The sequence below is a fragment of the Nuphar pumila genome, chromosome 6 (assembly GCF_984573655.1).
Source record: "Nuphar pumila chromosome 6, dmNupPumi1.hap1.1, whole genome shotgun sequence".
NCBI lineage: Eukaryota > Viridiplantae > Streptophyta > Magnoliopsida > Nymphaeales > Nymphaeaceae > Nuphar > Nuphar pumila.
In genome coordinates this window covers 17,789,828-17,801,375 of record NC_143254.1, presented here as the reverse complement: position 1 = coordinate 17,801,375, position 11,548 = coordinate 17,789,828, and the positions used below count along the sequence as shown (strand labels likewise).

Here is an 11,548-nt window from a genome sequence, read left to right as displayed (position 1 = left end):
TAATTACTAATTTGAATACAATTCGAATCCAAAAGAGATCTGATTTAGCAAATCAAAACCAAACCAAACCCACATCCAGATCTTATTGTAAGGATCTAAATCCGGAAATAATGCATCAGGTTTGGATTGGATATTCAATTATATCCGATCCATTTTACACCCTATTTGAAGCTTCTCTCTCTCATTTGACTGGTCTCAAAAGGGTTGGATCAAGGATCAGGCATGCCGCAACATTGCATCAGTTTCTGTAAGTCAGGTCTGGTTCTGAAACTGAAACTAACACAAGCCATACGGCTGGTTATGGATCCAGATATGATCTGGATTTCTATGATTCTAGAGTCCTTTTTTTTTTGGTATTTACATGGAGAAACCGCCTCCAGGACCAGAGACCTAGCCACACTAGCTCTGCCTGCCCTACTTACAGTCTCTGTACTGACAGCATAAAACTCTGTGGGCTTACCCCTTGCCCCCCAGGGAGTCGCCATGCTTTGGATTGCACAAGGGGTGACGCCCATGAAATTTGAACCTAGACCCACCTGCCTAGCGGCCTAGGTCCCATCCCACTACCCCAAACCCCTTTGGGGATGATACCAAAGTCTTCAAAAAGGGAATTCTCCACTATTTTCTATATAGGAAAACGTAGAATTAGGTTAGACTTGATTTTGACCTATCTAAACATTTTCGAAACATTTGTTTCTTGCTTCTCTACTTACCACTTCTTGCACCCGTTTCCTACTTTGGTAACTATGTTGGGAACCATTTATTTGGGATGAATAGTGAGTGCATTTAAAGTGTTCAGTACCACCAGTATCATCTCAAGGCAAGATAGGCTCAAAGCTAATAGCAAGCTTCTACACTCAAATAGCTCGCAAAATGCGCTTGCACACGCATTGTGAATACCTGTAAATGAGGCAACAACAGTGCCGGTTGAAGAACATAACACTCTTTTATAAAATAAATGCATGGAAGAGCTGTTAAAGACGCAGCTTCTGTACACAAAAGATTCATAAACTTTTTTCTAATCAAGTTTTAAAGTGTCATTTGCTTTAACCTTGCACAAATTTCCACCACCAAGGACATTTAACAAGTTCCACAATAACAATAGTAGGGTAATTTTGTTAAACAACATACTAGTGACTAGCTTTGGCATCAACCAGCTGAAACAAGACAATGAGCTTCCATACAGTGCCAACAATTCCAGCAATCGGGACACTTAACAATGGGAATGCTAGTTTTGTTATGCTGCTCAGCCAAAGGTAGGATAAAAGTTGTGTAACATGCTGGTTCTACAAACTGACACACTGCTTCCTAGACAAACTCTGCTGTTAGGTGTCTAAATAGAACTCTAGCAGGCAGTCACATAATTGCGCAACGTATCGTGCACAAGGAAAGCAAAACATAACATAACCAAAATGCACGTTGCTTCCCTCACTCTTCTATTTTAGCTTGTCTTTCTGTTGCTTTTCATTGCCTGGTTGCATTTGCTTATGCGATGTGGTGTTTTCTGTGTACGAGACATTTTAGTTGCGTCAGTTCCTGCTACAAATCCTGTTAGACTGCTCCTAGTGGCGGACACTCGGATGTCATCATATTATTCGGTTCATAAACCAGCATGTGCTACATATCTATAGACCAATTTTCTTTTTCCTCAGGCACATCAAGGGAAAAAGAGATGGATTACAAGGAAAATTTCCATAAATCATTAAAGTAAGCTGTACAAAGTGAACTATTTAGTTTAAAGCTTACCAAATAATGCCAAAATAAAGCACAATGAATGAAACCAAAACTTCCTAATATACCATGTTAGAAACTTTATTTGTGCAACAAGATTGATAAAACAAAACACATTATTTCAAAATTGTTCACTAACTGAAGCTTTATGCTTGTTTCACTAGCTCGTAACTATCAATCAAAAAGCAATGAAAAATATCCAAAATGCCATTTATCAACAATAAGGCTGATATGAATTGATTGCTTATTCTATTTAACTCTGAAAGTTGGTCAATATAATTTCCCCAAACTGAATGATCACAGATCATAATAGACTGTGCTGTACCATGTACTAAACAGAAGCTTCCTGCTTTAACCAAGTTTTGCAAACAGAGTGGTCAGCAGCAAAGGATTCAGTAGCATTTCCTGAAAGGTGATGCACTCATCAACACTTTATGTGAGAAGCAACTTATGCAGGCATATCAAGGTGAAGAAGACTGAGTTTATTGAAACAGATGCTGTAATTGCAGCACTGGAAGTGGGAACTTCTGATCCATAGATTGTAGGTCCAGTTGGATTCGTCGTGTTTATTGTGGATGAACCAGGGCTGTCACACGTTTCAATCAGGATCAGACTTATTTTACTTTGCTCTTTTCCTTTTCAAGTTAATCTTGAAAGAAACATCTGAAGGAAACAAAACTACTAATAAGAGATCAAGCATAAAATTTTGAAGTACCTTGTTGGTGTTGATGTTGATGTTGGTGTTGATGTTGATGTTGATGTTGCTGTTGATGGATATACACATGTTCCCGAACCTGCAAGAGTGCAGGATATATGAGACAAAGATTGAAAAATCAGAGAAACAAGAATCAAGATTTCACTTTGGCCATATGTGGAAAAAGGGTTTCCTTTTTTGGGTCAATTTCACCTTCTTGGATAATTAATGAAATATAACAAGTACAGGATGTAGATTGGAATAATATCAAAGAAAAATCATGCACCCAAATAGACTAACCAAGGCACAGACCAAAATAAGGAAATGCAAACTTCCAAGGATGAAATATCCAAGATTAATTTCTTCTGAGATTATTAAAGAGTAATCCTGGCATCAAGGTCTGCCTTCATCATTTTCAAAAATCCACTCTTTATTCAAAAAATTAGTGTTCAAAAAATTAGCTTTTTAAAAATGCCTGGAAATATAAAAAAAATGAAGAAAACACTTCCTAGGGTATGAGAAAAGCATTTTCCATTTACAGGAAACTTGGCCTCCAAGCATGGGAAGCACACCTTTAGATGTTCAAGGTATTGATACATTTAGGAGGCATATTTTCTGAAAAATAGTACATTCTTTTTCTTTATAATCTGGTTAAAAGAATTATAACAATTAGATTTACTAGCCTACAAGGGAATTTAACTCAGTATTTTGATTATTATTATTATTTAAAATGTTTTTTGTTCCATATGAGTATCCTCAAACATTGTTGCTTGCATCAAGTATGAAGTATGAAGAATTATGTGATTGTACAGTTTCGAAATTGCATAGATGAACATTGTATATTCTGCAAAAATTTCATTTGTGTCATCATGGATATTGGTGCCATTTTTTGTGTGAATTTATTCTGCATACATGGTATTCGTCTATTTGTAGTTTTATAATCCGTACAATATGAACCTAAAAATGCCATGTTTTCCATATTAGTGTTTCAGGTTTCCATTTCCATTCCTAGCAACCTTCCTCTAGACATCCATCTTCCCAAGCAGAAAAGATAGCATATGCATAATGTAAGAGCACATGAGAATACATGCAGCATATTAATGAGAAACATATCGCCTCACATTGCAATAAGCAAACAAATCAATCAATCTTCTAAATAACATGAGAAGTACATGATGCAAAATGCAGTAAAAGAAATATAAAGTTTATTGTAGATCTTACTAGGATCAGTTGATGCAAGCATAGCAGTTCCTCCAAAGTTGCAACTGGTATCAATTGGATATTTATGATAATAGTTATTGAATGCATATGAAGCATGATCACGAACTGTATCCGGATTATAACAGCTTCCACCCTGTTGAATTGCTGAACAATCTGCCCCACCGTATCCGCATGCATAGTCAAGAGCAACCTGCAAAGCTGTCTGTGATGCTGATGGATTTGCAATGCACCACCTCTGACTACCTGAGGTTGTGGGTGTCATGGTCGTCGGAGTGGTAGTGGGGGTTGTCACAGGGTTTGCAACTGGGGCTGTATTTGGAGTTGTAGGATTTAAAGGATTGATTACAGGAACAGTCATCATAGGATACGTAACATCCAATTCGCGTCTGTTGTTGATGGATTCAACCTTGTTCTGAAAAGCTCTGGAAGGTAAAATCTCTGCTTCTCGGTCATCGGATTTTCTCTGTTTTGATTCTCTAACAGGGGAGCTCTCTGACAAAAAAAAAGTTCATTACAATCAACAAACTGACCTTTATCAAGCATCCTCTTCATAGAATCATAGGTTTGATCCAGGGAACAAGATCATGGCCCAACAGGAACAACATGAAAGAATGTGCTATAATAATCATCAGCATACATGCAGACTTCATTGTTCAAAGCTTTTTTGTGGTTAGATTCTAGGGATCTTGGACAAATTTTTTTCCATGAAGGATGGAAAAACCACCCTCGGGATCAGAGACCTAGTCGCACTGGCTAAGCCTGCCATATTTACGGTCGCTGTCCCGACAGTGTAAACCCGTGACGCACTCCTTGCCCCCCAGGGGAAGAGATTTTTTGAGTCTGATGTTAAATAGATGTGAGAACTGAATCAATTACTTGACAAATAAAAACCGTATGATACAAATCAGTTTTTCCAATGATGGTAATGTCTATGCAACTGCTGAAGCCCAAAGAACGACCCAAGAAAGTTAAAGCTTTTAAATTAGACCTCTCTTTATTGCTTAAATGCGGTCAGATGCATAATTTCAACGCTACCCAAGAATCCATAAAAAAAGGGTGAAGTAGATCTTCAGAAAAAAAATCACCAACTCTACAGACACTGATGATTTATCAGTCTCGGTGTATTTACAGAAAAAACTGAGGAAATCAAATGCTCGTTTAAACAGCTTTTTTAATGTCGCATCAGAAAATCATGGAACATTTTCTTCCAACATGACTAGGAAACAGTGCCAATATTTTTTTCTTAGAAAAATAAACTTCACATGATTCATTTCATTCAACAATTCACGACCCCATGTTCTCTTCTAAATCAAATATGCTCGCATTGAAAAGTCCAGGAAATAAAATGTACGATACAAGGACCTCAATGTGCTCTATACAAAAAAAACAGTTCGCATGTACCACTGAATTTTGATTTGCCATCAAACGCAACTTGGACGAACAAGATAAGACAAGACGTAGAAGTGAATTCACAAGACCAACTTTATCAATCATAAACGAATTTACAAGACCAACTTTGTCAATCATACGTGAATTTACAAAGACCAACTTTTGCCAAATAAGTGACAACCCATCACATAGTGAAAACAAATGAGCACATCTGAGAGAGAGAGAGAGGGATGATGATGAACCAGATGGCAAAAAGACACCAATGATAAAATTTGAGGCCTACCAACTAGGGAGGAAGAAGAAGGAAGCCATATTAAACAGTTCACCTGAACCAAGAGCAATAAGTGCCAAAAACAGAATGATAAAGAAGTGACTAATCCTTGAGTCCATCTCTCCTCCTTCTACCTCAAGTGGAGCAAAATATACACCATGAACTAAGCTTAATTATTTAAACCATCGAGGAGAAACAATATATTCTAGAGAGAGAAAGAGGGAATCCTAGTTAGCTTGGGGGGAAGAGGGACGTAAGAATAACGTGAAACTTGAAAGGGAGGAGAAAGTGCAATGAAGAAGTGGAAAAGGAGCGTGAGCAGAGCCTTGGAGTGAAGAGAAAGGAAGCAAAAGAATACACAAAGAATTGCTTATACAAATCATGGTTTGGGCGCGAAGGATTCCCGCAGTTTGATGCCATTCTCCTTTTGCACCGTTTCTTATTCTCCCTTTCTCCTTTTCTTTTTCTTCACTGTGGGTTATGGGACTAAATTAAAGGGTAAAGTTGGTTTGGTTGGCCTATGTTTTCAGTGAGGAATGCAGAGAGAGAGAGAGAGAGATTGTATTGAGCATTATGGCATGGACGACACCATTAACATGTCAGGCAGTGTTCAAAATCGGACGCGTGTCTAGCAGACGCGACACGGAGCATGAACACGTTAACTACAAACAACATTTTATTAATATTTGATAGTTGTTGATGATGTTTTCAATACTATATACTCGTATCGAGCCCCCGTTACTACCTAACAATTTTAAACAGCAAACTAATGGCAACGAAATTCTCAAGAGAAATTGACATTTTTTTCTTTTCTTGCATTTTTATCCGCAATAAATATAAAAATTAGGAAATATATGAAAAATAAAAGACTTGTTGAGATATAATCGAAAGTAGATACTAAGCTATTTAAAAAATATCTCATTTTCTGACAATATTTTTAAAAGTGTCAGATATTTGCTACCATGGACTTGAACTGCTGGATATGGTTTTCAAACTAAGAATTCAAATCCAATCAGATTATGATGTTTGTTAAAATAAGGTCAAGAAACCAAATGATTCTAGACTTTAATGAGAATAAAAGCAAAGAACAAGCAATGCTTCCAAATTGAAACGGCCACAAACCCATATAATTTCTAAGAACAAGCAATACGCTTTTGTAACTTACGTTTCACTTTCGTGGGACACTACAGTTGCACTCAGGGCGTGTTTGACTCACTGGACAAATTAACGCTGCCTGGACATGCCAGGTGGCACTTGGTCCAGGACCAGCGCTGAAAACAAATGGAGGGGCGTCTGTTTGTCCCTCCTGAGACAAGTCCCACACAGTATATCAAACGCTGGACAGCACCAGGAACAGGGACAGGTCAGTCCCCACCCAGGGGCGTCCCGCGAGTCAAACACACCCTCAAATTCAGCTACAATCTGGATGCACTCGTGTGTCCACACGGCAATGGATAGGCCTAGCATTCAAACGGACCCTTGGTCTGCATTTTTAGCTCAAAGTTAAACCACCACCCAAGGATGGGGGGCAATCCAAGCTGGTGTTAGGGATGCAAAACGGATCGGATCCAGTACGAAAGCTTTGTGATTTTTTACTGTTTCAATTCGATCAGGAGCCATCATGACTCAATGAACAAGCTGAGAATTGCCTAGCCTCCTTTTTGTGTGTATATGTGTGTTTGTTTTGTTACGGATGTAAATAGTGTAGGGGCGTTGGAGATGGGGAAATCGTTCCCAGCTTTGGTTGTTTCCTGAGCTACAGTAAATAGGGGTGGGGTTTGTGGTTGTAAACGCTGGGCAGCGTTTGACGGGATCCGCTCTATGTAATCAGAAGTATGGCCCTTTTACAACTACCAATTACAGTACTACTACTTTCCGGGAACTCTTCCTGATAATTTGAAAATATGGTAGGAATGTTTTTCGAATACCCACCTAATATAAAAAAAAAACAGTAAGTTTTTCAAATTTTTTACTTGGTTTGAAAATATAACATTTGTATTACAATATTAACAGGATAATGGCATTTTTCACAATATAAGACAAGATTCTCATAAATACTGACAATGTGGAGGCATATCTTTAGAGTACATCATATCTAGTAATAGTGTAGAATGTTACAAAAGTAAAGTGAGTGTAGACTAGAGTCCAATGATGCGACTGCAATTGAGTTTCGAGCCATGTGGGCGAATCTCACATGAGCTGGGATGGGACTTTCTCTCTCTACCATCCAAATGCTGCTTACACCGCAGTACTACTCAAGACTGCTGGACTTTTATTTCCTATCCAGCTTTATCCAACCCATCAATGATTCCTCCAAGGAGCAGGACTGGTAAAAGAAAAGAGCTCCTTGCTTCCCAACTTGGTTCAACTTTGCATGAAACTTGTTCAAGCTCATTAAAGTTATGTTAAAATCGGTTTGAATCGGTTCTTAGCCAATTCACGTGTCATTTCTATTCATAAATTTCAATATTTTTTAGAGGTTAAAAAAGTGTTTAATATTTTTTTTAAATATGTTTAATAGTTTTTGTTATTTAATGACTGTCATCAGATGGTAAAAAGTTGCCGATTCATAAAAATGATTTGACTCTATTCAATTCTTAGGTTTTTCTTAAAAGCAGTTTCACCTAGTGAGCCAATTTTAACTACAGTGAAGAGAGGTAATGGAATTGAAAGAGAAAATGGGTGATGGGAGTGAAGTTGTGAGCTACATCCTTGTGAGAATGTAGTTGAAACTTGAAAAAGCCTATCTCGGCTCTCTTCTCCACTCACATCACCGTTCTCATCTCTCAAAACTTAGCTTTCAAATCTCAATGCAATGCTGTCAGTAGGGATGGCAGTGGGGCGGGGCGGGGGACAAGGTCTCCACCCCCGCCCCGCCTCAAGATTTTATCCTCCATCCCTGGCGAGGATGGATTTTATCCTCCACCCCCGCCTTCATCCCCGTTTCATGTCCTCCATCCCCGGTTCAAACGGGGATGAGGCGGGGCGGAGATATTGCGGGGAATAGTGGTCGGGGCGGGGATTGTGACGGGGACGGGGCGGGGAAAAGTGCACGTCCATCCCCGCCTCCACCCCCGGACGGGGATGGATTTTAACCTTCGTCCCCGTCTCCATCCCCGTTTCATACCCTTCATCCCCGGTCCAAACGGGGTGAGGCGGGGCGGGGCCCCGCTTTCCCCCGGTCCACTGCCATCCCTAGCTGTCAGTATCGGTATCTGCCCTGAATCGTTGGGCCACTGATTCAGCTGTATCGGGCGGATATGGATACTCAAGTGAATCTTTCTGTATCGGACAGAAATTAATAAAAAATATTCCGTGTCAATACATAAGTTAAAACCATTAAAATAATAATAAAATTTTATTTTATTTTTTTGTATTGAGAGATGGGAAGGGTGTTGAACTACGAATAGAGCCTAAATGAACTTGATGAGCAGAACTGCGAATAGCTCGTATAGTATAAGAAAGCCAAGAACGAACACTGGGTGTTCAACTAATTAACCTGCAATGTCTTGGAAAGTGATTCTTTTAAGTTTTATATATATATATATATATATATATATATATATATATATATATATATATATATATATATATATATATATATTTCTTTTTGGAGTTAAAAATGCTTATTTACCCTCGCAAGAAAGAGAAGTATAAGCATATTAGGCTGTTAAATGCCACCATGTGGTAATGGGGTCCTGTGTCAAGCTAAAGGCTCGGGATCGAATCCCTCTGACACATGGGGAGGCTGTTGTTTTGGTAGGGGTTAGCCTTAACCCCAGCTTGCCTTTCAAAAAATATATGATGTGCTAGCTGCTAAGCTTTTTGGATAATATGATTGCAACCAACAAGTTAGGGATTTCAAATTCATTGTTTTGTGAATATTATTAAAAAACAAAGATTTTGTTAGGAAAAACTTTATTTGTGTGCCAACCTTTGACCCTAATTCCAAATTTGGGCCACATGTTTCTGAAATTCTAAATATAGAAAAAAAAATTCTGAAAACTGTCAAACAAGGGCCAAGTTAAATCATAAGACAAATTATAACAGTGACCATCAATAAAAGTTCACTGTTCTTTTCTTTTTTTTATAAGTACTTTGTAGTTTCCAAGGGACAATACAAAAGAAACCAAAAAAGACTAGCGTTTTTTCAATATGATGGGTGTTGACTTGAGGTCCCTATTTGATAGTTTTCACTAAAAGTTTGGCTCATATTTGGAATTTCAAAAATGTGTGGCATATTTAAAATTAAGAGCAAAAGGTTGGTCCTTAAATGAATTTTTTTCTTATTTTTTATTTATTTAAACAAGCCAACTGGAGCTTGTCTCAGCTGGCTCAGACTCCACTCTTATTTTAACGATCTGAATCTGAAAAAAATGACATTTTCAGACCATCACTAGTAGGCCAACAAGGCAATGGAGACATCAATGCTAAGATTTCACAATCATGCTTGCACTAAACGGACTGCAGAGTACAAGGGTTTCCAGGAAGAACCTCAATCATAGAGTGCCAAAACTACCAATAGTGACAATAGATGTTTCAAAGCAGTAAAGTCCAATATAAATGTGTCTCACCTATCCCCAATGAGCATGGGGAGTACTCATAGGCAAACACCAAAATAGGACCATGGTCAATGTGGCACGTATTGGACTGCAACCGGATGGCCAAACTCCAAACAATAACAGTGGTTTCTCCTTGTTATTGAAAAAAAAAAGCCTAATATAAAGATGACTGGCCTAGTCTAAGGTCATGCCAGTGCCACAAAAAAACAAAGAAAAAAAAACTATTTAGTGGCCAACCTTGTACTCCTAATTTCAAATACAGACCCATGTTTATGAAATTTCAAATATAGGCCAAACTTTTTTTGAAAATCGTCAAGGCCTGCATTTATTGTTATCGTTTAACTCAGGTTAAATCATAAGTCAAAATTACAATAGTGACCTACGTCATTAAGAGTTCAAGCTGTCTACTTTATTTTTATGAGAATGAATGAGTATTTTTCAATTTTCAAGGGACAATATAAGAAACCAAAAAGGACTCATGTGTCCAATATGATGGATGTTAACATGAGGTCCTTGTTTGACAGTCTCCAGGAAAAGTTTGGATCATATTTAGAATTTCAGAAACGTGTGGCTCATATTTGGAATTAGGGGCAAAAGGTTGGTCCTAAATGAATATTTTCTAGAAAAAAAAAACACCACCAACTTGTATGAAACTTTGAATTATGAGAGGGGATATTTGTTCGGAGTCTTGAACGATACAAACAAAACCGACAGTACCACCTAGTTTTTTTTCATGATTAAGTAAAAAAAGAAAAAAACAAGACTGATGCTTACTTCCGTCAAAGTTGCAATTAAATGTAATTAACAAATCTTGGTGCGTCTTTTGTTATCACCAAAAGTCTGTATTTTTAAATTAAAAAAAAAATGTTTTGTGGTTAACCAGTAACTTTATCTTATTCACTCAACTTAGGTTAATGATAATGCAAGTCAACTTGACAAAATTGTATATTTAAATAATAAAGCATACATTTAGGTGTGTGCTTTTAACAATTTCAAAGACTTGGGTGTGTTTTTGACGTCGCCAAAACTTCAGGTGTGTTGGAAAATTTCCCTTCTAAATTTTCTCGTTTGCCCCACCAATAATTCTCGTAAGAAAACAATGATGGGTAAGGCACAAGCCATACGGGTAGAAAAAGCTAACATTGGTATACTAAGGGTGTAAAGGGTGCTCATATAGAAAGTAGTAAATAAGATGAGAACATCTAGGCCATTCTTGACATTGGATGAGAGCATCATCAAACAGGCAGCGTTCTCTGACTGTCTTTATAATCTATAAGCAATGACATTTTCTAATTGTTAAAGGTAATTTGCTTAGCCAAACAGAACATCTGAAGAAGTTTGTTTAGCTCAGGCTTGTCATGAAATCGAGCTTAGTTCAGTTCGCCACAGGAACGACCCAAGCTTGAACACCTCAAGATAACCTCGTTCAGCTCATTTACCAGCCCTAGTCCAAACACTACATGTTCAAGTTGCGAGTATAGTACATGGCTTTGAGTAGCATATGTTGGATTGACCGATTCACTAAATCAACAAGTGCAATCTTCACTTGTCTCTCCTCTGAGTTGACTATAGACTCAATCTGGCATTCCTGGACGGACCCAGCTGAACCAAGACACTGGTCCTACCACCACAGAATCACACTTCAATCAAAGAGGAAAAAAGTGGGTGGGAACAGCAAGC

At 38.0% G+C, this 11,548-nt stretch overlaps 1 protein-coding gene across 1 annotated transcript; it reads right to left on the bottom strand.

Annotated features, from left to right (window-relative positions):
- Positions 1-3,569: 3,569 nt before the first annotated feature.
- On the bottom strand, positions 3,570-5,425 carry LOC149834160 (uncharacterized). Its single transcript, XM_090009291.1, has 2 exons — positions 5,362-5,425; positions 3,570-4,138 (listed from the first exon to the last, which is right to left on the bottom strand). Exons 1-2 carry the CDS (start codon positions 5,423-5,425, stop codon positions 3,570-3,572), a joined length of 633 nt encoding a protein of 210 aa, XP_089865417.1.
- Positions 5,426-11,548: the final 6,123 nt, after the last annotated feature.